Source organism: Callorhinus ursinus, unplaced genomic scaffold, assembly GCF_003265705.2.
Source record: "Callorhinus ursinus isolate GAN/ISIS: 27379988/994484 unplaced genomic scaffold, GSC_fseal_2.0 scaffold1, whole genome shotgun sequence".
Classification (NCBI taxonomy): Eukaryota; Metazoa; Chordata; class Mammalia; order Carnivora; family Otariidae; genus Callorhinus; species Callorhinus ursinus.
In genome coordinates, this window is record NW_027397063.1 from 70,775,191 (window position 1) to 70,803,184 (window position 27,994).

Here is a 27,994-nt window from a genome sequence, read left to right on the forward strand (position 1 = left end):
CATTCTAACTGGTGTAAGGTGATATCTCAGTGTGGTTTTGATTTGAATTTCCCTGATGGCTAATGATACAGCACAGCAGGCCCCTCCCCCAGAAGACAGGCTGGGAAAACAAGAGGCCAGCAACACTGCGGTCCCCAGAAAACAGGTAAACCTTTTAAAAAAAATAATAAAGTTTGGGCCCCTTGGTGGCTCAGTCATTTAAGCATCTGACTCTTGATTTCGGCTCAGGTCATGATCTCAGGGTTGTGAGATCAAGCCCTGCCTCAGGCTCTGCAATGGGCGTGGAGCCTGCTTAAGATTATTCCTCTCCCTCTGCCCCTCCGCCACCCCACCCACTAAAAACTAAAAATAAAATTTAAAAAAAGTTTATTTTTTCAGCTTACATATGGTACTGGCTTGTTATAGAAAACTGTTGTATTTCCCTCTTTCCCCACATTTTGAAAGCACTCTTTCCTGCGGATCTCCCATCGAAAGTGATTCAGGTGGGACTAACTCCATGCCCGCATTGCCCCCCACTCTTCCATGACTAACAACAGAAGTGGGCGTGTGCTTATTAGAACAAGGTAGCCATGTGACCTAACAAGGGTAATCACAAACCGCAGGGCGTTTTGTTTTTGTTTTCACTGAAATAGAGTTGGCACACCATGTTACATTAGTTTGAGATGTCAGACGCAGTGATTCCATAATGCTCTATGCTAGGCTGTGCTCACCACAAGCGTAGCTCCCATCTGTCACCATCAATGTTATTACATCATTGACTCTATTCCCTGTGCTCTGCCTTTCATCCCCTGACTTACTCATTCTGTGACTCGAAGGCTGTCCCCTCACACTCCCTTTCCCTCACGCGGCCCATCCTCCCACCCCCTTCCCTCCGGCAACCACAAGTTTGTCCTCAGGAGGGCCTGACATACAGGCATCAGAAGAGTGCAACTTTCTTTAGTTCTGGGATACAGAGCCATGGGAATGACAGAAGTAGAAATCTTTTTCAGCCATCTTCTCTGGTCTCACAAAAGAAGCCATCTGTATCGAGGAAAAATGTTATTGATACACAAAAAGCCGCAGAGATGAGATGAAATGAGAGGACAGTTAGACTCATCACCATGTCATTGGAGCCCCTGGATCCAGACTGAAGTGTGCTTTATCCCTGGGATTTTTGGTTACGTGGCTGATACATTTTTATTTTTGCTCATACTGGTTGGAGTTGGGTTTCTGTTACTTGTAACTGAGAGTCGACAATAAAACAGAAAAGTATAAAAAGGAAAAACAAGTACTGTTAATTCCACCATCAAAAGACTACTGGATTTTTCTGGTATTTTTGTGCATTTGATGCCAATCGTTTTCTATGCATACTAATAATCATATACCACAATTCTATATCCTTTTTTTAAAAAACTTAACATAATTATGGAAATATTTCTTGGGTAATTCAAAATTATTTGCAAATATCATTGTTCATGGATATCTCATCATGCAACCATGCTATAATTATGACCATTCCTCCGTTATTGGATACTTAACTTGTTTCCAATTTTTCTCCATTATGAATTATACTACAATAAATATCTTTGTACCCAGAGATTTTTTCCTGCATTTAGGATTATTTCCTTCATATATAATCTCAGGAATTCGATTACTGTGCAAAACATATGAACATTTTAAATGTCCATGATAAAATGTGACAAATTTATATCCAAAGAGTTGTATAATTAATAACCTCAGCAAAAGTGCATGAAGATGCCAAATTCATGACTACATTAAATATTGCCACTTAAAACGATCCTTCATTAGTTGTATGGTTGAAAATGACACGGCATAACTTTGTTGTTTTAATTTGTATTTATGAGCGAGAAATGCATTTGCATAAATTTATTAGTCATTTATTTTTTCCTTTTTGTTGCTTGTCTCTTCTTGTCCCTACCCACAGGTTTACTGGGGATGTTGTGTTTTTCTTATCAATTTGACCTCTCTCTCTCTCTCTTTTTTTTTTTTAAGTTTATTTATTTATTTGTTTAAAGTAATCTCTACGCCCAACATGGGGCTTGAACTCACAACCCAGAGATCAAGAGTCAAGCAAGCCAGGCACCCATGTTCCTCTCCTTTTAAACTCAAGAGTCTCCTCTATCCCATGTAGAGTCTTGGTAGTCGCTTTTATATACTTTTAGAGTATTTTTAATAGTTTTACTTTCTACTTTAAGTTCATTTAACTGTCCAATCTATGTGCAATCTTTTTCAAGCATGTGTGAGGAAAAGGCCATGATTTTTCTTTTGTTCTAAACAACTGAAATGCGTAAAGCTTCTTTGATCGCATATTAAACTTTCACATATCTTAAGGTCTAATTCTGGTCGATCTTATCTTCCATTAATCTGTCTCTTCTTATGCCAGGAATACCCTGCTTTAATTGCTATGTTTTGTAATGTGCTTCAACAACTAGTAAGGCTAGCTGCCATTCCCACTTGTAAGTTTTTATTTTTAAAATTTTATTCTTATATCGTCTCATCTGTTTGCTCTTTCAAATGATCACCACAAAAGGAAAAAACTAACACCTCTGAAAATTCACCAGCAGCAACAAAATAAGAAAAGGGGTAAAACTACAAGTCAAAAACTTCAAAATGTGGCTACTGAAGAAAGAAACGAAAGATTCTGTCAGAGCAAGGCCTGGCTTCTAATCCCACTGCAGCCTCCTACCCACCATGACGGCCCCAGTGAGAGACAGGGATTGGACAAATTCCTGAGAGTTCTCATGAATACTGCCCAACCGAGAGGAAAACACTCAGAGGTAAGCTAGCAGCCCAAGAAAACACTCATCAGAGTAAAGTCCCCCAACTTCAGCTCTCGGTGGACACAGGAAGAGCCCCAAGAAAATATCAGGAACCCAGAGGTATTCTACCACGAGGACAGGATGCATGGCCAACACGATAGATTAATTCCTGGTACCAGATATTTAACATCATTTCAGAAGAGAGACTAAAACCCAGGTTACTCAACAAAGGCTGCACACAGCCCCAGCAGAACGTTGTTCCTACCCTTTCTGTCCTCGGTCTCAGAAGAGCAGATAGAATGCAAGACTCTAGCCCCACCCTGTCGCCTGAAAGGGAGACGTGCATGTCAGGGATGGAAGTCATGGAGAACTCATCCTCACTGTCTCAGGGAGAGCTGAAGTTCTGGAAATTGCTGCCCACATTCAACACAAACAAGTTAGGATTAATCAGATAGTAATCAAGCACAATGTGCCAAAGAAGAGCCAAGAACCCAGGCAGGGAGAAAAAAATATAAGCCAAGAAAAATAAAAAAATAATAATTAAAAAAAACATCCTGGGGCACCTGGGTAGCTCAGTCAGTTAAGCATCTGCCTTTGGCTCAGGTCGTGATCTCGGGGTACTGGGATGGAGGCCCACATTGGGCTCTCTGCTCAGCGGGGAGCCTACTTCTCCCTCTGCCCCCCCGACTCATGCTCTCTCCCTCTCTCTCTCAAATAAATAAATAAAATCTTAAAAAATAAATACTTCCCAAGAGTGTGTGTTCTATGGAAGACTGTGATGAAAACATGAATAAAATAAGAGGGAGCTCAACAAGAGGAGAATAAAGCAACAAAACTTCCAGATCATGATAAGTAAGAACAGAAAAAGTAGTTGTCCTTGTTTTGTACCCAGTTTTCATAAGGACATATTTGGTGTGCATATTTGTTTATTATAATGCTAGACACGATTTAGAATTTGTTATTCTTTATCATGTTAAGGACATAGCATTCTATTTCTAATTCATAAAATGTTTCAGTAACAAATAGTTGAACACTGATGCAACCTATTTCAGCTGGCATAAACAAGCTATTTTGCAAGGTCGTTTTTTTCTTGTACCACACTTACAAAGAACCTCAGTGCAGTCCTCGGAACTTGTCCACATGAATGATGAGTGAGACATTTCATCATACTTCCTTTTAACAACCAGACTTTCTGTCATGCAGCAAATTTAATGACTCATTTTACAAAGGCAAGTTTTTCCACTACTAGTATTTACAGGATTGCTGATGTTAGAGCTACAGGTTGTATAAATGCCCTGTCCTCCAAATGTCTTGAAACTAGAAAGAAGGAAAGGCTGGTGGGATTGGGGTTCATCCTTTCTACAAATGTGAGCTTTGGAGTTAGGCAGCTCTGAGTACAAATCCTGGCTCTGCAATTTACTAGTCGTGGCTTTGAACCACAACTTAGCTCCTCTAAGCACCAATTTTCTCATGTGACAGTTGGGTCAATGATATTTAATTTACAGGGTGCTGCAAGAATTAAATAAAAAAATGCATTTCCAGCAGGTACCTCAAAATGATTATTTATACTATTGTCATTGCTCTTTTTTTTTAAATTATTATGTGTCTGGCACGTAATAGATAATAAATATGTGTTGAATGAATAAATGATCTCTATAAAAATTCAGAGATTAAATAGAAAGTCTATGCCCACAAGAGATTTGCCAGTGATGAAATTAATTGCAAATAAAATAAATCTAGATAAAACTGGAGTTCTAGGTTTGATTTCATGGGGCCTAACGACTTCTTTTTTTTTCTGAAAAAAAGTTTTATTTTAAATTCCAGTCTAGTGACTTAATTCTGTTAACCTGTTACTAAGTATTTTTCCTAACTAGATCTCAGCCTGGTTCCTGAGCACATTCACAGACTAATTCCTGACCCCTTGTACTCTTTGGGTGCAAATAACAGAAATCAACTCAAGCTAGCTTAAAAGAGGAAATTGTACAAAAATCTAGGAACTGGTGTCTCATGGGACTCATGGGCAGGGATATAGCTGAGTGTCAAGAAGGAATGGAACCAAAAAAGCTTCTGGGAACTAGAATTCTCTCTCTCTCTCTCTCCCTCCCTCCTTCTGACTTTCAGTTCTGTTTCTCTCTGACTGTTTCTTTCTCCAAGATGAGCCTTTTCTCTCTCTAGACTGCATGGCAGAAGATGGTCACCTATGAGTCTTGAATCTGCATGTTTTGCATCCATCCTAATTTATATTCCTGGAGGCACTCTGGTTGGCCTGACTTAGATTAAGCACCTGCCCTTATCCATTCAATGGCCTCTAAGAGAAAGGGATCAGAATGGACCACAGAAGGGACCACCTTCACTGCTTGAAGTGAAGGGCCAGGGGGTGGCCCACCTTGAGTGGAGAAATGGCAGAACATCCAGCAGGTGTCCACAACACCTAGCCCCTACCACACACTGACCCTTAACCTGTCACAGCCCTAACCCTAACCACAAACTGAGCAGCACATTAACCTTAATCTTGGCCCAGGAATTCCACTTACTCTGATATTGTGAAACACACATAGATGAGAAAGTGAAGAGATCTTGCTTCACTTACTTTTGGGAAAATGTGGTTTTTACATAGTGAATTTTATTCAAAATCATGTTTATTTACTGTAAAATACTTGAGTAAAAACTAAAAGATTAAAGGAAAAAATCTAGTTCTTTCTAAACATTCTTAAAAACCTGGATATTTCCAAACATTCCTAAGTAAAATGCTGTCTATAGAATAAAATTTCTGAATTTGGAGGTAAATATTTCTGCTTTGGTCCCCGTTGGTGGGGTCATGCTGATTCTTTAGTCTCTGCACAGCATGTAATGTATTCTCATCAACCACTCACGCACAGTAAAATTCAGAGGTTGGGGTTACAATCAAGACCTTACTTGGCCCCAGCCTCCCTTGGTCATGGAGTTTTTGGTACCTTCCATGTTCTCTCTTTAACAAGGATCTATCTCAAGATTGGACTTATTTTCTTTGACCTCTACAACTTCCGGGTAGATTACGTACCTTCTTGGGGTCCCTGCTACCTCTCAATTCCTTCTCCTTTTCCTTCTTCAGGAGTAGCACAGTACATAAGATGTTCAGTGCCAGCCAAGATGCAATGAGCCAGCAACAGTCTCCTTCCCACTGATTACAACCAAAACTTCTGGACAAAATACAAAAAACAAATATCTAAAATATCTCAGTTGTACACGTGCATGGCAGACCCAAAGAAGTGTAGCAAAGGCTTCAAGAACTAAACTACCAAAGACCCAAACTAAATGCAGAGCTGTGCATGTGACAGATCGACACAAATACCATAGCAAAGATTTGAAAACTGAACTGACATTGGAATCACCACCCACAAAAGGTGAGATACAACTTGTAGTTTGGACCTAAGCCAACTGATTATTTGCTAACACAAGCAAACAAAAAAATCAACATTCTCTAGAGATTTTAACAGAACCCAGAATCTCCTAACATAATATTCAAAATGTTCTGGGTACAATTCAGAATTACTGAATGCATAAAGAACCAGAAAAATCTGACCAGTACTCAGGAGAAAAGGTAATCAACAGATGACCCCAATTGGAATTACCAGACACAGACTTTATAACACCCATTATAACCATGAGGCAAAGATGAACATTCTTGAAATAAATGAGAGGATAAAGTTCTTAGCAGAGGAAGAAAAACAATTTTTTAAGCTAAATGGAAAATTTTAAACTAGAAGTTACAATATCTGAAATTCACAGTTCTACCAGATGTGCTCAATAGCAGAATGGAGATGACAGAGGAAAGAAAACCTGAAGATAGGTCAAGAGAAATTTTACAGGGGCACCTTGGTGGCTCAGTTGGTTCAGCCTCTGCCTTTGGCTCAGGTCGTGATCCCAGGGTCCTGGGGTCGAGCCCCACATCAGGCTCCCTGTTTGGTGGGGAGCCTGCTTCTCCCTCTCCCTCTGCCGCTCTCCCTGCTTCTTCTCTTTCTCTTTCTCTGTCAAATAAATAAAATCTTTAAAAAAGAAAGAGAGAGGGAGAGAAATTATACAATAAGAAGAACAGAGAGAAAAAGATTGAAAAAAATTAATGTATCCTTAGATGCTTGTCAATCTAACATTCATGTCATTGGAATCTCAGAAAAAGAGAAAGATTGAGTCAGAATATGTATTTGAAGAAATAATGGCAGAAAACATTCCATATTTGGTGAAAGGTATCTATTTACAGTTTCAAGAAGCTCAATGAATCCCATCAGGTTAAGGTAAAAAAAAAAAAAAAAACCATACCCAGATATATCATAATCAAACTGTTGAAAACCAAAGGTAAAGAAAACATATTAAAAGCACCTGGAAGCAAAAGATGATAAATTACACATAAGGGAAGCTATTACTACTTCTTATCAGAAACCTCAGTGTCTTGAAGACCATGAGAGAATATCTTTAAAGTGCTAGAAGAAAAATTAATAAATAATCATAAAAAGTGCTGGAAGGGTGCATGGCTGGCTCAGTTGGTAGAACATGCAACTCTTAACCTTGAGGTTCAAGCTCCACGTTGGGTGTGGAGATTACTTAAAAATAAAAAGTTCTGAAGGAAAGAACTATCAACTCAGAATTCTATAGCCAGCAAAAATATCCTTCAAGAATATAGGCAGAATAAAGGTATTCTCAGATAAGGGAAAACTAAGAGAATTCATCACTTGCAGAAAAGAAATGGTTCTAAGAGAAATGACAAAGGAAGTTTTTTGGGTTGAGGGGTAATTATACCAGAGGGAAAAAGAACTTTAGGAATGAAGAAAGAACAAAAGAAATGATGAATATCTAGATAAATAGGGTATTTGGGGCCTCTTAAATTCTTCAAAATATGGAGGACTGTTGAAAGCAAAAATTATAACATTGTCTGTAATGTTTCAATGGATATAGATGTAATATACACACCAACCACAACATAAAGGGACCAGGACACAGAACCCTATTTGATTATAAGGCATGTGTATCTTATTTGAAGTGGTAAAATATTAACTCTAAGTATACTGTGAAAAGTTAGGTATACACATTGTAATTCCTAGAGCAACTACTAAAAAATACCAAGACATAGCCAAAAATTCAATAAATAAATTAAGATAAAATACTATGAAATATTCAGGTAATAAAAAAGTTAGGAAAGAGAATAAAATAGCATATGATACATATACAAGTACGTGTTAGTTGACTATGTTGTCATTAAGGTGTTTGGTCTACAGTGGACAAGTTTTTGGAGAGTCAAAAGTTATACACAGATTTTTGACTGTGTGGATGGTTGGTGCCCCGAAACCCCGCATTGTTCAAGAGTCAACTGTATAGTTAGAGATAAAGCGACACGATGGGAAAAGATATACCATGCAAACAGTAATCAAAAGAAAGCTGGAGTGCCTATATTACTTTCAGACAAAGTAGACTTCAGAATAGGGCAAATCACTGGAGGTAAAGAAAGACATTATATAATGATAAAAGAATAAACTCACTGAGAAGACATAATATTAAATGAGAATGCACTTAACAGGAGAACTCCAGAATACAGGAAGCAAAAGCTGGCAGAACTGGAGAGAAATAAAGAAATGCATAATTACATTTGAAGATATGATGGGACCATGAAGATATCATAGGACCCTTAATCCTAAAATCTTGGCCACAGTTCCCCTCAGGAGGGGCTGTGCAGATTGGCTCTCTCTGTTTCCACAAAGAATTGGCCCTGCTCCAGAGAGCTAAAGTGAGAGTGACCCCATGTCTAGTCCAATGCTGTGAAGATCCCACCCTACCCAGATGTGGGCTGCGAGCACGGCCAGATGTCCACTACTTGTTGAAATTTTAGAGAAAACCAACAGTAATCTTCAGCAATATCTTTCTGAGAAACCTAAGAAAACTCAAACATAACACTAAGAGTTCATGGTGGACAGGTGTTTTCACATTCGTCATCCACTCTCCCACTTCTGGTAACTGTGTTTTGCATTAGAGAAAATACCCTTTCTCCAGTTTGAGCAATAATCTACTTTAGTCAATAAGTATAGTCCATCCTCCTGACTGAAGTAATTGGTCAAAGATGGGCATACAACCTAGTGAGAGCCAATGAGATGCAAGGATATACTTGATGGGGCTTCTGGAAAAGAGAACGTCCACTCTCCTCCACGGGGAACACCAGAAAAGAGGATGTCCCTTTAGCCAGATGATGTGGTGGGAGGATTCGAGAGCTGGCAGTGCTATTTGATACTGTGGTGAAAAGCCTAGCAGTTTACTGTATAGAGCCTGAGTGTTAAGCCTGCACTGCTGGGAGGACAGATAGAAAAAGGGTCTTCGATATCCCTTGAGCCTCTGGTTCAAGCCTTACCTAATGACAGAACAGCTGCTCTGGTAGTTTCCATCATGCAAGAGAATTCTTTTTTTTTTTTTTTTCCCCTCTCAAGTGAGAGTTGGGTATTCTGTCATTCATAACATAGAGTCCCAACAAGCAGTTTATTCCTTCAACCCTCTCTAAACCCCATGTGTTTCTCCAAAAAATGAAAACAAGAGGCATGTGATTCAAGTGCTTCTACTTTTAATGCTGAACAATATCTTTACTTGTAGAAAATGATGATGTGCAAACACTGTAAAAGATGAAGTTTGGTATGTAGAAATAATAATCACTTAATGATGAGCAATACACAAAAGGGAATAATTCAGAACTTAAAACTGAGAGCAAAAGAAAAAAGTTTCCCATTTCTGTTTATACAGAATGTTATTAACTCTGCTTTCGCTAAAAACTTTGAAAAGCATTACTCAAGCTATTGTCTCCTGGGAGGATATTTACCACCATCAACCGCCTATACTTCTTTATTTTTTGTTAGAAATGTTTGACAACTAAAAATTGTATATATTTAGATGTACAATGTACTGGTTTGCTGTAGATAAACATGGTGAAATAATCACCGCAATCAAGCTAGTTCACATGTCCATCACCTCAGATAGTATTTCTCTTCTTCTCCTTCTCCTTCTCCTTCTTCTCCTTTTAATTCTTAAAGAACAAGAATAGATTCGGAAGGCCCAGGTCTTTCCAGACCCTGTTGGTATTCAAGGAAAGAATGGTTTCCAAATTCCTTTGTGGATTTTGCATAGCAGGCTCAAGCTACCTCCTTCAGGGAAAATTCTTTAAGTATTCTGGAAAGAACAGTCATCCCAAACCTCAGTGGAAAAGATTCAAATTATCCAGTGGAACAAGGATTAGGTACTTAAATTCAGAAAGTTCCTAAAATGAAAATGTTTCTGTAGATACGAATTAGTTACATGAAGAGACTGAACTGGAGTTAATCTTGGCCAGAGATGAGGTTCAAGAGATTGGTCTTCATGAGGCATTTATCAAGGACCTGCAAAGGGACTCAGAGGTGAAGGAAGCACAGTCCTTTCCAGGCAGTTGTCCCTGGCCTGGGAGAAGGATGTCTTTCATACCCAGGATTCTAATCCAGACTAATACATAGAGGGGCACAGGGGCAGAGTGTGTGAGGAAGGTTTGCAGGAGAGAGCTCTCACATCAGAGAAGCTTCCTGACTAGGTGGTTTTGAGCAACAGGGAGGATTTCACCATGTGGAGGTGAAGGTAGCTTTCTGAGCTGGAGAGAAGAGCATGAAGAAAGACAGAGAAGCAGAAGTACAGAGTAATTGGTGGTCCAGCGGGGATGGGACCCAGTCATAGAATCACCTCTGAGGGACCTCTACAGGGGAAAGGCTTAACTTACCATGAAGACCACTTGGAGGCCCTCAGGTGAGCTGGGTGATAGACCCCCTACCAACACTTCCAAAAGGCCATGTACTCCTAAAAAAAGGGCAGGGCCTAGGGGAAAAGGTCTACAGACCTGGGTTTGCCTTCGAACTCTGCCACTTAATACCTGTGTGAGCTTAGGCATTCATTTCACTCTCTCAGGCTCAGGACCCAAGCATAAAATGAAGAGAATAATATCTTTCCTGTGTACCTCCCAGGATTGGCATGAACATAAGTAAAAAAGGTGGACACAGAATAGCACTGTCAAATACTTTCTGGTAGTTTGATATCTCACCATATATGTGAAGCACCCCCAGAAATATTATTAACCTTTCATTGCTACTACATAACAGACTCTTGAGGCCAGGGACCATGTCTTCTTTAGGACAGGGAATATAGTATATGATTTTTTTTGAAAAGGTACTTGATGAATGAATGAGTAAATGAATGAATAATGTTCAGAGCTCTCCAACCGGATAACAAAACTAATCTCTTAACTGAAAACCCATGGACTGTTCTTTCGCTTTTGGGTTGTTTGGCCTGGAGGAGGCTCTAAGTTAGTTGTGATCAGTCGGTATCATGGTAGAGAAGGAAGCCTGTAAAGGTAGAGTCATGGACATTATCTGCATAGAGCCCATAAGAGTTCCCATCCCCATACACCTGGAGCCAGACTTGGTCGCCCACTTCCAGATGGAGGAGCACAGAGCCAGAGGCCTGGTCCACATTCTTCTCCTGGTACTGGTCATAGGTGAAGAGCATAGCTTTGTCCTTCTTGTAGAGGCTGACCTTGACATCCTTCAAGTAGACTGTAATGTGGTAGGAGAAGTAGTACAGCCCAGGAATGTTGCAGTGGAATTTTCCAGTGGTGCCATCATAGTGGTTTTGCAGATTGTAGAAGATTTTGGTAAAGCGAATGGGAACATTGGGGACAGTGACCCGGCTTTCCAATCCCACACTGAATGCTGACCGGTGTACATAGGCACTTTCTCCAGGTTCTCCTTTCCTGCCAGGGATTCCTGGAAAGCCTCGGGGACCTTCAACCCCAGTTACTCCAGTTTCACCACTGTCACCCTTAGGACCAACAAGACCTAGAGAATGACAAGACCTCAGTGACCATAAGGAACAGAACTACTGTCTAGGTTAGTTCTAACCTAAAACACTGTCCCTATGGCCCTTACCCACAACCTGCCTGACTTACGGAGCAAGGAACCATAGGGAGCTCCCCAAAAGGTGAGTTATACCTTCTCCTGCTCCATCTCCCAGCACGCTTCCATAAATTCATCTCCAACCTTATTTCCTAAAGGTCTCCATCATAGACCCTCCACCCTGCCAACCCTTTATATGCTGACTCAACCAACCTAACTTTTGCTCTTCTATCCCCTCTGTCCAGAATGCCCTCCCTCCTTTATTCTGTCTACCTATACTCCAAGGTCTGACTCAAGCCCTGCCTCCTCCTTAAAGCCTTCATTGCTAATCCAGATCTTCAACGAGAGCATTTTCTCTCTGTTCCGTACGTTGGGCATTTGTCCACATTCAGTTAAGCATATTTGGAATCGACTTTTTTGTAGTAATCCTTAACAGCCTTGTGCTTTAGACTTATCTTCTTACCTACACCAAGTGTTCCCCAGGAGCAGGACTGTGAGCTACGAGGGTGCGTTGAGTGTAAACGCCACTGGGCAGAATGGGAGTTAAGTGGAAATGAAGGGAAACAAGAATGTGAAGAGATTGGGAAGAGTGATGGGTGAGGAGGGGATGGGAAAGGGTACAGGGACCGTGATGTCAATAGAGCAGAGTCGAGGGTACTGGTTTTACAGGTACAACCTATTCTCATGACCAGAAGGCCAACCCAAAATTCACTTTAGGTTGCTTATGGGTCACAGGAAAAAAAAAAATTGCTTCCTCCCTTTGTCTCAGCCTTTGTCAATAGCTAATGCCTTTGGATAGTTCCAGAAGCTCTCCTCTACCCAGGAGAAGTCTACGATGGAGGAAGCCAAAAACCTTGTTCTTACCTGGATCTCCTTTCTCACCCTTTTCGCCAGGGGTGCCATCTCTGCCATCACGGCCTGGGGTCCCATTGTGGCCAGGATGCCCTGGGATGCCTGCCAAGCAAACTGTGCAGGCCTGCTTGGCCAGAGGAAGCAGAACTCCAGGCCCTTCTGTCACGGAGTCCTGGCCGTGAGTGGGCAGGACTAGTAGCAGTAGAACAGCTCGTAGCAACAGCATCCTGAGCCCTGGAACCCAGATCCACATTGTCAGCCACGCAAGCACACACCACGCGACACGCTCCATCCGGACCTATGCAAGACTTGGGCCACCTCCGCAGCGTCCCCTTCTAAGATCTGCTCTCTCGACACTCACCTCTTCCAGAAGACTTGTCTGTTTCCACGCACCTTGATCTCTTTCTGCCCTGAAATTTGCAATACTTAGCATTATTCTTTGTGTGTAATCTCCTTTCCTCAAAGATTGTGAGTTCGGTGAGGGCAGGACAACACTCTTCCAATTGCCTCATATCTGAGCACAGGACCAGGCTCCTTGGACCAAATACTGAGAGTCCATCTGTCAAGAATCTCTCCCTTGAGTTTTCCAAGGATGACGACTCACATCATCCCCTTCAACTCTAACCAACTTCTCTCTCTCTCTCTGGCTCCTTCCTGTTTCTTCTCTACTTCCCTCCCTCATTTCTTTGTTTATTCCTCCTCTCTCTCATTCTCTTTCTTCCTCTCCCCATCTCTTGGATCACATGTTAGACCATTTGGTTTATTACACATGCACGCACACACGTACACACACATGCGTGCATACACATGAATGCACACACATATACACACACTTGCACAATGTACACCACATGCACACAGCCTCTCCCTGCATTATCAGACAACCAGAGACACATTCTCTCATCAGGATGAGGACTGCTGGACAGCAGGACAGTGGGACTGCTGACCCTTTGCCTGGGCTACCCTTCACTGCACCTCCTCACCTGCCTGATCCCTCCACAGCCTTCAGGACCGAGTTGCGTTGTCTTCTCTCAGCAAGTCCTCCCTCTCCAATCTGAGTTCTTGGTTCCTCCTCTGCACACCCCCAGTGCCCTCGCTTACCTCCAGCATTGCACTTCCTGCACTATCCTGTAATTCCTGATTTGCTCATTCATTTCCCCCCTTAAACTACAAGTACCAGGGGGCAAAGCCTAACATACTACCAGCACAGAGTAGGGACTAAATAAATACTTTCTAAGGGAGAAAAGAAAGAGCAAGAGGGCCAGAGAGAGGAGGAAAGGAGGGAGGGAGGAAGAAAAGGAGAGAGGAAGAGGGAAAGAAGGCTGGAGAGGGGAGGATATTAGAAATATGTATTCTGGGAGCCCCAGCAAAAAGCTCAAGTGGCACAGGTGGGCGGGGACATTCTGTGTCAGAACTGTTCCTCCTGATCCCCCTGGTTCTTTATATAGAGGGTTCTTTATATATATATATATATATATATATATGTACTGGTCCCCTCCCAGCTTCTGCCTTTGATATTAGGGTGATCTTAGTCCCCCACCTCTTTATTGCCAGAATCTTAGTCTCCTCAACCCTCTGTCACCAGGGAGTTGAGAGAAAACGCCACAGAAAGGGGAATAGGTCCTAGGATCCTGGATCACAGGCATCACTGAAACCTTCTGTGGGCTTTGAAAGGTGCTTAATCCCATGAACCTGACTCTGAGTTAAACACGGTCCATGTGTATTTTTTTTACTCCAAAGACTCACTATTTTTCATCAGTCTGCTTGTCTCTCAAGAGTTATGCAAAGTCTCTAGAATTGGGTTTGGCTTCAGAAGACAGCTCCTCTGTGAGGGATGCAGGAAAGCCTCTGATTGGCAATTTTACCTCCAAAATGTGCACGGTGTCTAGAATCTCACCTCTATGCCCCATCACCTGGGCTCTATAGTGCCCTCTCAATGGGACGCAACCAACTCATTCATTCATTCATTCATTCGTTCATATATGTTCATCTTTCATATATATATATAGATGTAGATATAGATACACAAACACACACATGTATTCAATAAAATTAGTAACATGAACACTTTGGAAACTATAGAAAACAAAAGGATCCCCAGTCTCAAGGCTTTCTCTGCTTATTTTTAAACATAATGAAAAACACACTTTGCATAGAAATTTTATTCCCCTGTTTTTGCCTTGTCACTTTCTAGTTCTCATAATCAGTATTTTAAATGTGTGTGTGCTAGTTCATCAAGTGGAATAGTCAAAATATACTTAACCATTTCTATTTTGTTGAAATTTTAGCTTTCTTCCACTTTAAAGTATTATCTTAAAATCCATAACTAAGGGATGCCTAGGTGGCTCAGTCGGTTAAGCATCTGCCTTCGGCTCAGGTCATGATCCCAGGGTCCTGGGATCGAGCCCCGCATCGGGCTCCCTGCTCCGCGGGAAGCCTGCTTCTCCCTCTGCCTGCCACTCCCCCTGCTTGTGTTCTCTCTCTCTCTCTCTCTGTCAAAATAAATAAAAGTAAAATCTTTAAAAAAAAATCCATAACAAATATCCTTGGTTATATAGCTTCCCAACTTATATTCTGTAATGACATATTCCCAGAAGTAAAATCACTGGGTCAAATGTATGAACATTTTTAAGGTTCTTTTTTAAAAAAAAAAAAAGAAGATTTTATTTATTTATTTGACAGAGAGAGACAGCAAGAGAGGGAACACAAGCAGAGGGAGTAGGAGAGGGAGAAGCAGGCTCCCCGCCGAGCAGGGAGCCCGATGTGGGGCTCGATCCCAGGACCCTGGGACCATGAACTGAGCCAAAGACAGACGCTTAACTGACTGAGCCACCCAGGCACCCCCATTTTTAAGGTTCTTGATACGTATTTCCAAACTGTAGTTTGTTACACTGTTACTAGGTAGTGTGTTAGTGTGTGTAAAAGACCCTATTAGCTACTCTCACAAGCAAAATTAAAAAATACCTATTTTGGCTGTTGTTATCTTAGTGAACAAAAGAAATGGCACCTTTATACTTTGATCAATAGTGAGTTGTACATTTTATTAAAGGCCTATTTCCTAACTTAATTTCTTCATTCATGATACATCCATTAGTGTTTTTGTCGCTTAATTTATTAGGGATACAATGTGCTTTTGAATCAATTTGTGTGAGCTCTTTATACGGACACTTTATCATATACACCATGACTATTTTCTCTGGTGATTATTCTGTAGATTATTCCTTTGTTTACCCTGATTTTTTAAAAAATATTTTATTTATTTATTTATGAGAAAGAGAGAGAGCAGAGAGCACAAGCAGGGAGATGGGGAGAGGGGCAGAGGGAGGGGCAGAAGCAGACTCCCCGCTGAGGAGGGGTTCGATTCCTCAATCCCCAGACCCTGGGATCATGACCCCAGCCAAAGGCAGATGCTTAACCCACTGAGCCACCCAAGTACCCCTGTTTACCCTGATTTTTAAGTGACAGAAGTTTTAGTTTTTATAGTCAACTCTTGGTATTTTTCTTTGCTTCTAAGTTTTAAACAGTTCTTGGCCCTTCTAGGTCTTGGTAAATATTCTATTTTATTGTCTTCTATTGTTTGATATATTTTAAATTTCACTCTTTAATTCATCTTCAGTATTTTGTTTTGGTGTAAACTGTGATCTAAAATACTCAAATGATTTCTCTAGCTGTTTAAAGACACCTTTAGTTAACATTTCCCCTCTTTATTGAGCTGCTGCATCATTTAGGAAATACCAAGTTTTAATATGATCTAAGTAAGGGGCGCCTAGGTGGCTCAGTCGTTAAGCGTCTGCCTTTGGCTCAGGTCATGATCCCAGGGTCCTGGGATCGAGCCCCGCATCGGGCTCCCTGCTCCGCGGGAGGCCTGCTTCTCCCTCTCCCACCTCCCCTGCTTGTGTTCCCTCTCTCGCTCTGTCTCTCTCTGTCAGATAAATAAATAAAATCTTTAAAAAAATATATGATCTAAGTAAAGTGAGAATTGGGAATGAACTAGACTGATAGAAGGAGGGGCAGAGAGACAGGCCATAGAGCAACAGATACCGCCCCTTTGTGGTGGTGTCTCTAGCCAAGGCTCCTCTTACCATCTAGGTGTATCTTTGTCGCCCTCTACTGGACTTCAATGGCTCAGGAGGGTGAAGTCAACAGGGGCTGGAAATGAGACACAACGTAGGGCTTGGCTTGTTCCAAAATAAGGAGATCAGCCAAGCCCTTTTCGTATTTAGGAAGAATACTTGTTCTGGAGCTTTTCAGACTTCATATGTATTCAAAGTTTCTCAGTGTTTGTCACCTTCCACCTTTCTCCTTCTAGGGTTAGCTTTACAAGTCCTGAGAAGACCTCTGAGAGGCTGTGTGCTTGCTTTCTCCCAAAATGAGGAGGGCAGAATCTATGAGGCTGTGCTCTTTTCCACAGGGAGATAGGAAGAGAGAGTCCAGAACATGAGAATTGGTGGGGGCAACTACAGAGGGACCCAAAGATTTAGAAGAAGATTGGCAGCTTTCTCCAAACTGTTGGGGACAGTGTGAAGTCAGAAGGTCTCTGGAGTTCTATGGTTCCTCCTCCTCTTTTAAAAGTCAAGATTCTCTTCTCCTAGCCCAAGGGAAGGCATCTGTCTTCAACACTTCAGTATTATGGATGGATTTCTCCCCTGACAGGGACAATGAGTCTGGGTTCCATGACAGTGGAATGGGGTGGACGTACTGAGATGAGGGGTGGGGAGAAGATGGGTACATGGTCCTTGGAAGTTTCTGATGCTAAGAATAGATTCTGATTGCAGAAGAAAGTTGTCTTCTACCTACTTTTGGGTGGAAAGATCAGCAATGGATAACAGCTGAAGGTCAGTGCAGAGGTGCCACTTTAAAAAAAAAAAAAGTATTCCAAAATTATTTGTGCTCTTTGTTTAGAGAGGGCAATTGTTACACTTTGATTTGGAAAGACTTCTATTTCTACAGGGGAAAACATTAAATGAAACTGTAATCGAAGACTCAATGGTGCCTATAAAGAAAACTTTTACATGGATCATGAAGCTAAACCCCAAGTACCACCCATAATTCTGTTTTTGCCGAACCCGTTTGTAAAGTCCTTACCTCACTTAATGTCTCATTTAATCCTCACAACCATTTTGAGAGACAGTGTGAAGTAGAACAGGATCACGTGCTCTATGATCTTAGTGCTTGGGTGAGAATAATTTGTTCTTACCTGTAACATGCGTCAGTCATATATATGTGTTGGAGGATTAAGTGACATAATCCATATAAAATACTTAGAACAGTGCATGGCACATGTCAGTGCTTAATAAATGTTAGCTCTGACTGTATCCACTTTAGAGAGGAGGAAAGTGAATTTCAGGAAAGTTATGTGACTTGTCCGAGATCCTAGAGCTTTTTTTTTTAAAGATTTTTATTTATTTATTTTTGCGAGGGATAGAGAGAGAGAGAGAGAATGAGCAGGGGGAGGGGCAGAGGGAGAAGCAGACTCCCCGGTGAGCTGGAAGCCGGACTAGGGACTCAATCCCAGGACCCTGGGATCATGACCTGAGCCAAAGGCAGACACTTAACAGATGGAGCCACCCAGGTGCCCAATCCTAGAGCTTTTAAATGTCGGGGAGCTGGACAATAAAATTCTGGTCTTCCAAAGCCCAAAAATGGACTCTTAGGCATAGTTCAGAGGAGGAAAAAAAGCATCAGGATCACACATCTGCCTTTTCATATTACACTGCATGGGATGGGGGACATAAGAGAAAATAGCTTGAGAAGCCCTCCAGATTATGATGCAGGTGCCCTGGCTTCTAGTCTAGGCTCCACCATGAACACGCTGGGTGACTTATGTTCCTCCACCTCATTTCCCAGATCTCCTGCTCTTTGCCTGCAAATGTGATTATTAATGCTATTAATCCTTACCTAGCCTATTTCACAGTCTTATTGTGAGAATCGATTGGCTAAAAGTATGAACTATTTTATAAACTTCCGTATATATCAGTGAAGAGAAGGGAAACTAGCAAATATTTATGGACCATCTGCTACAGACCTCCACTGTACATTCACTTACCCTTTCATCTCATTTCACCCCTACCACTCAACTCCCGCAAGAGAAATCCCAGGACCAGAGAGGATTAGTAACTTCTGCCCATGCATAGCAAGGAAAAGAGTGCAGGGGTGTAATTTAAAATCCAAAGCCCAAGTTCTTTCTACTGCACACTGTATATAGGCACTATTCACTAACTATGAGGGGATGGCCACCATGTTCTCTGGATCCTAAAGGGCCGTATTATGATCTCTCATTTTCATATGTTAAAATATATAAGAAATCCCACTTTGACCTCCTGGAATTTCAGTAACAACAGCAGAATCTTGTGAAATGCAGGATGAGGTCTCCTTTGGGACTGATAGGAAACAGAGCATTAGGCAGGGGAAAGTCACCAAATCTAGTGCCAACTCTTCCAGCAGGAGAGGGCACTAAAGCACAGATCACTAAGTCCCTGAGAGCCAGAATGGACCCCCGAAATCATCTCACCCCTGTCCTGCTTTTACAAAGGGAAGGTTAAGGAGAAGGAAAAGGGTGCATTTATTAGATCCTCATAGAGGCCAGCTCCCATGCTAGGAGCTTTTACCCATTATTTATTTTATCCATTATTTATTTTAATCTTTATGAGAACTCCATGAAGCAAGGAAAATAATCCCAACTTTAGAGATGGGGAAAGGGAGAGATTAAGGACATGACCCCCGAGGCATTGCTGTTCTGACTTTCAAACCAGTGAGCTTGGATCACGTTACACCACCTCTAAAAAGCCTTCTCATAGTCAACTTCCTAATCTGCTAAATATGATCACATAAGATGAGGGACGTGAGAACACTTTGAAATTGGCTAGGGTACGTTGGAGTAGAAATTGCATAAGGTACTTTCAAATGTTATTTCATGTAACCTCCCCCATAGCCCTGCTCTTGATTCCGCTATAGAGAAGAATCTAAGACTTGAAGAGACCAAGATGCTGGCTTAAGATCATGCAACTCTCAGTAGAAGTACTGAGCAGCTGGGAAGGGAAAAAAAAAGAAAGATCATGCCACTCTTGTGGGTTCTATGAAATTGCCATTTTTAAAGGTTAAAAATGGTAGAATATTAGCAATTTCACATGGTACAACCTAATGATGAATGACAGAATCAGGAATCAACTCAATTTTGTCTGGCTCCCAGGAGGATTACCTGAAAACCTTCACTCAATCCTAGGAGAGCTGTCAGCATCCCCACGCCCAACACACACACACACACACACGCGCGCGCGCATGCACATACACACACCTGCATAGATTCTCAAGGAACTAGTAAAGCAGAACATCCCTCCAATCTACATTTTTGGGATCAGTCTCTCTTCATGTGAAAAAATTCCTGATTGAAAACTTCTACTCTCCAAAGCTACTACCTCCTGACCTCAGCCAAGTGGGACCACTAATCTCCTGTCTTAACAAGGAGTCGGTGGAAAATTTCCCCGCAACCACCTTAGAAAGGACAAGAAGCAAGTCCTGTGTCTCTCTTTACAACTCTTCAAGAAATAAGGGAGGGAGGCAGCAAGGACCACCAGTTAAGCTGCTTCTATTTCTCTGCTTCAAGAACAAAGCTGACACCCTCATGCTCCTTTGGGCATATTCTACCAGCATAAAGGGCTCCCCTGCTTCCCCACCTTATCCGGAGGAACCCACCTTACCGCTAATGGAGGGAGTCACAAGGAGTGAGGTAGCTGCATCCCCTATGAAGCTTGATCTGAAAACCAGAACCTCTCCAGACCAGGAATCCACACCCACTGACACAGGAGGGCTAGACTGATCTCTAAAATCCTTCCCACTCTGACCTCTGCCTCTACCCTGAAAACAACCAGATGCCTCAGGTGCAGCACTCCCTGGTGTGAACAAGATTGGGCTTGGCAAAGGCCAGGCAAACCCACTGGTTTCTGTCAGAAAATGTCCTCGAAAAATAAGATTTCCCTAAGTTTTCAGTATATCCCAAGCTCACTTTATCTCATTTGAATGTCTCAATTATCCTGTGACATACCCCCACATCTGTGTAGATATCCCCGTATTTACAGATTCCCTCAGATCCAGACAACGATTAGGTCTCACTCACCTTTGTGTCTCGCTAACTCTACCCAGTGTCTGGCCTTATAGAATCTGCTCAATCAATATTTGCTGAGAAGAATCAACTGGTGGAGCTGGGTTCCAGACTCAGCCCGAGGTCAGAGCTCAGGCTTTCCCGAAGCTGCCTTACCATCTGCTTCTTTCTTTGCCTACCTGGTCAAGCTGAGAAGTGAATTCTTTCCTTCTCTTCTTATTTAATTGAACTCTATCACTGGGCCATCCCTCTTTTATCATTGATCCCAACTTTTTCTCTGGGTAGGCATCTTGCCACAGAGTGAGTTGGTCAAAATTCAAGATGGCCTCAGGCATTTTGATCAGAGGAACAGCTCCTTTTCTCTTTGAGCTGTGGGGGAATCAAGGAAGAAGCCCAAGGCCTGTCTGCCTCCCCCAGGATTGCCCTGGCCAGAGTTTTGCCTGTACCTATCTGTACCCTGCTATGACAAGAGAGCCTGGGCAAACCCAAGCCAGAGGTTCCATTGCAAGGCAGCCACCCCCACCCCCAGCCTGGAACTATAATCGACTTGTTCTTACCCTCAGGTGTAGAATCAGACCTACAAACTGCAGTCAGGATGGAAATGAGATGAGCCAGCCTCAGTAGCCTGGTACTCAAGGGGGCAGGCAGTCCCCACCCCACAGATGTCCCTTCTCATTGGCTAACCCTATGAGGGCCAGAGGCCAGTGGGTGGGCACCTTGCCCCTGGCAACTGCTTCAGGTCTCCACTCTGGGGAACCTGCTGTAACACCGCTTGGGCTTGGGAAGCCAAGTGGATCCTCAGTCACCACACTCATATTCTCTTGGCTCTTATGTTTGCGTCCTACAACAACAAGAGAAGATGGGGCAAGGGTGAAGCCCAGAAAAAGGGAAACAAGCCATCTCTGCATCTGAGGGAGAAGCTTCCTCCTATAAAATGAATTGTCCAGTGGTCCAGGATACCCTCCCTTTCCCCATAGATTTGCTATAATAAGTCAGTGACACCGATCACCACCCCTACCACCACGCTCCTGCTCCCTGTGCATGACCAAGTGTAAGATTGTGTGGTTCAGACAGAGCACTTCAGAAGGGGGAATAGTCAGAGGGGCAGCGATAAAATAAGAAATAGAACACATCCTCCACTCTCTGGCCTGGACCCCAAATATGAGGAAGACTTTGTGTGTTAATTCTGAGAACTGAGGCAAAAGGAAGTTCCTGGGGTGGCGTGGGGCAGAGCCAGAGTAAGACTTTTAGAGGCCCTGCATTCCAAAAAGTCATGGAGCTCCCAACACTATGTAATTCAAATTCGACATAACAGAAAACTTCCGCAAAATGTGATATTAGAATACCATCTCTCGAGATTTTCTGATTCTAAAATTCCAAATAAGGCTTTAAAAACTAACTTTTGGTGGGTATGTGAGCCCTCATTTTGCCAGACCCTTAAGCATATTGCCTACTCTACCTATTGGGGAACCCAGCTCTGGGCTGGGAGCAACCTGGAGGACCAGCTGCTGCCACCCATGTAGGTGTTCCTAGAAGGCTTAGGCTTGAAATGGCAACTTTCATCACCTTGTACTCTTTCTTGGCAAACCCATGTTTTGTTTTTGAAATTCAAGATCAGAGCTAGTTTCTGCAAGCCACAAATGCTGAGGCATTAAATCATGACCCCAGCAAGGGCTCAAGATCCCAGCAACAGCTTCTATAAGAAGTTCAGAAACAAAATGTTCTCAGACAGAGGCTGGGCAAGTGTGTGTCTGCCCCCAAATACCACCTTTGCTGGCCACACAGAGCCTAAAAGTCCACAGCAAAGTAAAGTAAAAGTCTGATATAAGGCCTTGGACTTTGGATAATATGCACATTTTCTGGAGAAGTCACGTTAGGCCTTTGAGATTGGAGTCATGAATCCCTTTCCAAGGGCCCACTGGCTTAGATAAGGGGCCAGGGAAAACAAGGTTTAATACAATTTACCAGGTAGGTCGGACCAAAGAGAAAACACAGAGAAACTACAGCTACTCTCAATCAGCTTACATTACTGTTTTGTTTTTATTGTGGCATTTTCTTATTTACTTTTGGTTTGTGTTACTATTGGTCTCTCCTTACTACGATGGGGACTTCATGAGAACAGGCGCTTTGCCTGTTCTGTGTTGTATCCTCTGGCCCCTAGAATATGATCTGGTACAAGTGGGGCAATAAAAAATGTTTTTTAGCTATGGCTGTCTTGTATTTTACAAATAAAACATCTGGAGTTCAGTGAGGTTAAGTGACTTGTCCACGGTACAGATCTAAGATTTGAACCCAGATCTGACTACAAAACTAGGATGCTTTCTAATACCTCATGTCTCTTACTTCTCCTGATGGACTGGGAGACCCTAGGATTCACATTTGCACTCCAGTGTAGCTTTGTGGTTGGCAAATAAAAAAAAAGTATTTTCTCTTGACTTTATGGGAACGCCGCTGGTTACAGTAAGCTTTAACTGTTGCACAAGGTGGAATGACTTTAGCCCCCAAAACACACCAAGACTGGGCTGGGTCTGGTTGTCAGCCAGTGACATTGCGAAAGCCTGTCATTTTGAGACCTCAGGGAAATCTGCCATCCGCCACAAAGGTCGCTGTGTGGAAAGAGGCAATTCCTTGGCATACTGGCTTAGAGACTGTAACTGAAAAGCATTCAGCCAGGAGTGCCTTGAGGCTCGTCTTTTTTCCCGGGACAGAACTGTTACTACCTAGAGTGAAATAATCAAATAAATGTGATCATTTCCTCCAGGATATGAAGGCCACAGTTCAATCCCCTGTCAGCTGGTGAATCAGGATATTAAAACAGCAGACCACATGACTAAGTTTCCCATAAGTGTGGCTAAATATCGCCATATATTTTTTGCTCAGTTGTGATTCTTAAAACATAATCTTAATTGAAATAATGTAGCATAATCACTAGATTTTGAAAAATAATCCAGAATATTGGAGCAAGACGGCAGAGCAAGCACACCCTGCAGCCTTCTGCTCCATCCCCAAATCCCTACAAATGGCCAGAAAGGAAAACCTCAGGGTGCCTGGCGGCTCAGTCGTTGGGCGTCTGCCTTCGGCTCAGGTCATGTTCCCAGAGTCCTGGGATCGAGCCCCGCATCGGGCTCCCTGCTCGGCGGGAAGCCTGCTTCTCCCTCTCCCACTCCCCCTGCTTGTGTTCCCTCTCTCGCTGTGTCTCTCTCTACCAAATAAATAAAATCTTAAAAAAAAAAAAAAAGAAATGAAAACCTCTTGGCTATAAAAGGAAAAAGAGTTGGCTATAATTGCACTTCATCCAAGGCAACCTCAAATACTAATTTAAGTATCCGTTTTGCCATTCATGCTTTGGACTACTAGTAATGCACTTCCATTGGCAAGGAGCCCAGTTCTGATAAGCAATCCTAGATTCATATCTTTGAGAACCTCTGTCCTGGGACCACCCCTGCTATCCAATACTGTTTGAGTCAAAGAATTTCCCACAATAATTTTGGAAATGCTGGAGAAGCAAAGGAAAGGAGATGGTGTTGCCCAGAGATCAGGAAAAGGCCTCTGTCACTGGGCCATAGCCTGTAAGCCTACACTCGGTGTCTGTCCCCGCTAGAGGTTCCACAACTGTACCAAAGAGCAGCCAGGGCCGCTGACACCGCCAGGGACATGGCCAGAAACACAGTAGCTTCTCCTTTACCCCTTTTGATCTTTTTTTTTTTTTTGTAAATATGGAACGCTTCACGAATTTGCCTGTCATCCTTGCGCAGGGGCCATGCTAATCTTCTCTGTATCGTTCCAATTTTAGTATATGTGCTGCCAAAGCAAGCACTACCCCTTTCGATCTTACACAACTGTCTCCCCTCTGCAGAATCTCACTGGAGCCCATCCAGCAAGGGAGTCTAGGATCTGTCATTTCAGACCCACAGCTTCAGGAATAAAGGGGCTTATTTAAAAGTGGATACAGGGCTAAGTACCAACAGACATAATCTGACACAGGCCACAACTTCAACAAATGGAAGAATTTACCACCCAAGGAAACAAAGCTAATAGCCGAAAAAGGGGGCAAAACTTAAGAATAAGTGAGAGAGATGACAGGAAATGGCATACAAAAAAATAATTCGTGAATTTTCTGCCTTGGTAGGAGGTGAAAATAATTTTCTCTTCCTTAAGTCACCAAGTTTGTGGTGATTTGTTATGGCACCCCTAGGAAACTAATACAGGGAAGTAGAGCTAGGGAAAGAGTTCTTACAGATGACACCAAAGGCATGATCCATTAAAGAAAACAATGGAAATTGAGATTCTACCAAAATTAAAACTTTCGCTCTGTGAAACACCCTGTTCAGAGGATAAAAAAGCAAGCCACAAGCTGAGACAAAATATTTGCAAACCATATATCTGACAAAGGATTTGTATCTAGATTGTATAAAGAACTCTCAAAACTAAACAAAAAAAAATCCAATTAGAAAATGGGCAACAGACATGAAAAATATTTCATCAAATAAGATATATGGATGGCAAATAAGCACACGTAAAGATGTTCAACATTATTAGCCATTAGGGAAAAGCAGATTGAAACCACCAATGAGATATCACTACATACCAACCAGGATGGCTAAAATTAAAAATAGTAAGAAATATTATAATGGTGGATAGATATTATGCATTTGTCAAAACCCATAGAGTGTACAACACAAAGAGTGAACTTTGATATAAACTATGGACTTGGGATGATTTTTTTTTAAAGGTAGGAAAAATAAAGAGCACAAAAATTTTTTAAGATCAAAAAATAGTAAGAATACTAAATTTGGAAAAGGACGTGATGAAAATAGATCACTCATAATCTGCCAGTAGAAATGGAAAATGGTACAGCCACTCTGGAAAGTAGTTTAGCAGTTTCTTAAGAAATTAAGCAGCAGTCACACTCCTGTACATTCATCCCCCCAAAATACCTATACATAAAAACTTGAATATCCTTGTACATATACATGTATACATCACACTTATTTGTGTGAGTAAATAGGATAAATGTGCAGATGTAGAATTGCAGGATCAAGCTGTATGCACATCTTAACTTCAGATCCAAAAATTCAATAGTGATTTATACTCCCAACATGGTATAAGAGCACCTGTTTCCCTATATCCTCACCAATATCGGATATTGTCAAACATTTAAATATTTGATATTCCAGGGATGCCTGGATGGCTCAGTCAGTTAAGCATCTAACTCTTGATTTTGGCTCAGGTGATGATCTCATGGTTGTGAGATCAAGCCCCATGTCCGGCTCTTCACAAGGCATGGAGACTGCTTAAGATACTCTCTCTTTCTCGGGGTGCCTGGGTGGCTCAGTCGGTTAAGCATCTGCCTTCGGCTCAGGTCATGATCTCAGGTCATATCTCAGGGTTCTGGGATTAAGCCCTGACTTGGGCTCCCTGCTCAGGAGGGAGCCTGCTTCTCCCTCTCCCCTGCCCCTGCTCATGCTCTCTCTCACTCTCAAATAAATAAATAAATAAAATCTTAAAAAAAAAAAAACAAATACTAAAAAAAAATATTCTCTCTCTGTCTCTCTCTCCCTCTCTAAAACATAAAAAAAAATAAATATTTGACATTCTAAATAAATAAATATTTGACACTCTAATAGATGTTTTAATTTGTATCTCTTTGATTATATATGAGGATGTATTTTTATATATTTACTGGTTATTTATATTTCTTTTACTGCATATTTTTGTGTTCTGTTCTATTCATGTGTTTATTTCCTTTGTCCATTCTTTCCTATTGAGTTATTTTTATTAACTTTTAAGAGTTTTTTGTATATCAAGGAAATTAGTCCTTTGTTATATGTTTTGAAAATGTCTTTATCTTTTGCCTTCAAAAAATATGTTATACAAAAATTTTTTGCTTTCTGTTTAACCTAATTTTTAACATTTTCCTTTTGGTTTCTGGATTTTGTGTTTTGCCTAAAGATTCCTCCTATTCCAAAGTTATTCTTTAATATATGTGTGGGGTTTTTTTGCTAGAATGTTCATGATTTCTTTTTCTTTTAACTCACTATTTGACCAACCGTAATTATTTTGTCAAATGAACAAAGACCACCTATATACACTTAAGAACACTTAAGATCTAGTCTCAGCAACTTCTAATCAGAGGCTGTTTAGTCAAAGTTTATGATTCTAAGGGAGTCAATACTATCACCCTTTATTCGAGTAGAGACTGGAAGGGGCTTGAAAGGACAGTGAGCTTTATATACCGAAAGGAGGAACTCAAAACAGTCTTTGGTAAGAATGTCTTAAGGTGGTGTTTTCTGGTTCTCATAGGGTGGGATTTTTGGAAGTGAGGAGTGTTATGTTTGGCTTTCAAATGCACTTGTCAGTCTTTGATTGATCCACTGCCAACTGGTACATAAGTGGAGGCTCTCCAGGCTGGATAGGGTCATCTGGGATCTGGGCTTTCCTGCTTCAACCAGAAGAAAATATCGTCCTCAGCTTTAGAGTCTCACATAAGCAGTTCCTCATGTTTTATATGTTCTTTTTTAATATATATTCTTGGTGAACCCAATACCTATCTAAATGCGTGTTTATTTTTTCAATTCTAATTTTAAATGCCTTTTTCATACATTCACTTTTCAAATGCTTTGGGGGTCTATTTCAGGAACCTCTACTTTGCTTATTGTATGTATTTATTAATCAGGAATATGTATCCTCTTGACTACTGAAAGAGCATGATGCAAAGCTATAAGATACGACTATTAAAGTCGTACTGAAAGTTTATTCATTTATAAAGCCTGATACTAGACTAAATATATAATTAAGAGACTGTGTTTTATAAAACTTTCCATCCTTGTACTCTGATGTGGAGCCTGGCATACCAGAGGACTCCATACATGTGGGCTGAGTACAGAAATCTGGTGTGGCAATGAGAACTGTGGACCAAGAGTTAGAAGACCCGGACTCTGGTACCTGTTTCCCTGTAGGCTAGTTGGGAGACCATGATACATACTAATGGACTGGGCCCCTCCTTGAAGCTAGGAGTTACCACATGACAATATGGACAATACAGAATATGAGAGAAGGTGATGTGTGCTACTTTCAGGCTGAGTCTTAAAATATTGCATGTGTGATCCTTCAATTTCTTCTCTACCTATGAACTGGAATGCAGATATGCCTGAGACTCAGTTTTCTGAGGGGAGGGCTTGGAGATTGGTTGTTTTTCATAGAACTACATGTTTCTTTCTTATTCCAAGCTTATTGAGGAATGACTGACAAATATAATTGCATATATTTAAAGTGCACAATGCTGGGATTTGGTATACATACACTTTGTGAAATGATTACCAAGATCAAATTAATTAATACTTCCATCATCTGGCATAATTTTTCTT

The 27,994-nt window shown here is 41.5% G+C and overlaps 1 protein-coding gene and 1 non-coding gene across 5 annotated transcripts; both read right to left on the bottom strand.

The window, feature by feature from the left end:
- Positions 1-9,319: 9,319 nt before the first annotated feature.
- Positions 9,320-21,331, bottom strand: ADIPOQ (adiponectin, C1Q and collagen domain containing). Of its 4 annotated transcripts, none has more exons than XM_025869268.2 (3): positions 21,185-21,331; positions 12,542-12,763; positions 9,320-11,620 (listed from the first exon to the last, which is right to left on the bottom strand). In XM_025869268.2, the coding sequence occupies exons 2-3, from the start codon at positions 12,753-12,755 to the stop codon at positions 11,100-11,102; spliced, it is 735 nt and encodes a 244-aa protein (XP_025725053.1). In that variant the 5' UTR covers positions 12,756-12,763; positions 21,185-21,331; the 3' UTR covers positions 9,320-11,099. The 4 variants fall into 4 exon arrangements, with proteins under 4 accessions (XP_025725053.1, XP_073752049.1, XP_073752062.1 ...); XM_073895948.1 differs by lacking the exon at positions 21,185-21,331 and adding an exon at positions 20,227-20,367; XM_073895961.1 differs by lacking the exon at positions 21,185-21,331 and adding an exon at positions 17,327-17,359.
- Positions 21,332-24,337: 3,006 nt separating this feature from the next.
- On the bottom strand, positions 24,338-24,444 carry LOC112834236 (U6 spliceosomal RNA). The gene has a single exon (XR_003210814.1). It is a non-coding gene; the product is annotated as a U6 spliceosomal RNA (small nuclear RNA).
- Positions 24,445-27,994: the final 3,550 nt, after the last annotated feature.

Excerpts from the sequence above, each read along its gene's own strand:
- ADIPOQ (XM_025869268.2), bottom strand. The coding sequence starts at position 12,755 with ATGCTGTTGCTACGAGCTGTTCTACTGCTACTAGTCCTGCCCACTCAC. Across the intron at positions 11,621-12,541 it reads GGGTGAGAAAGGAGATCCAG|GTCTTGTTGGTCCTAAGGGT; the intron begins GTAAGAACAAGG and ends GTCATTCTCTAG.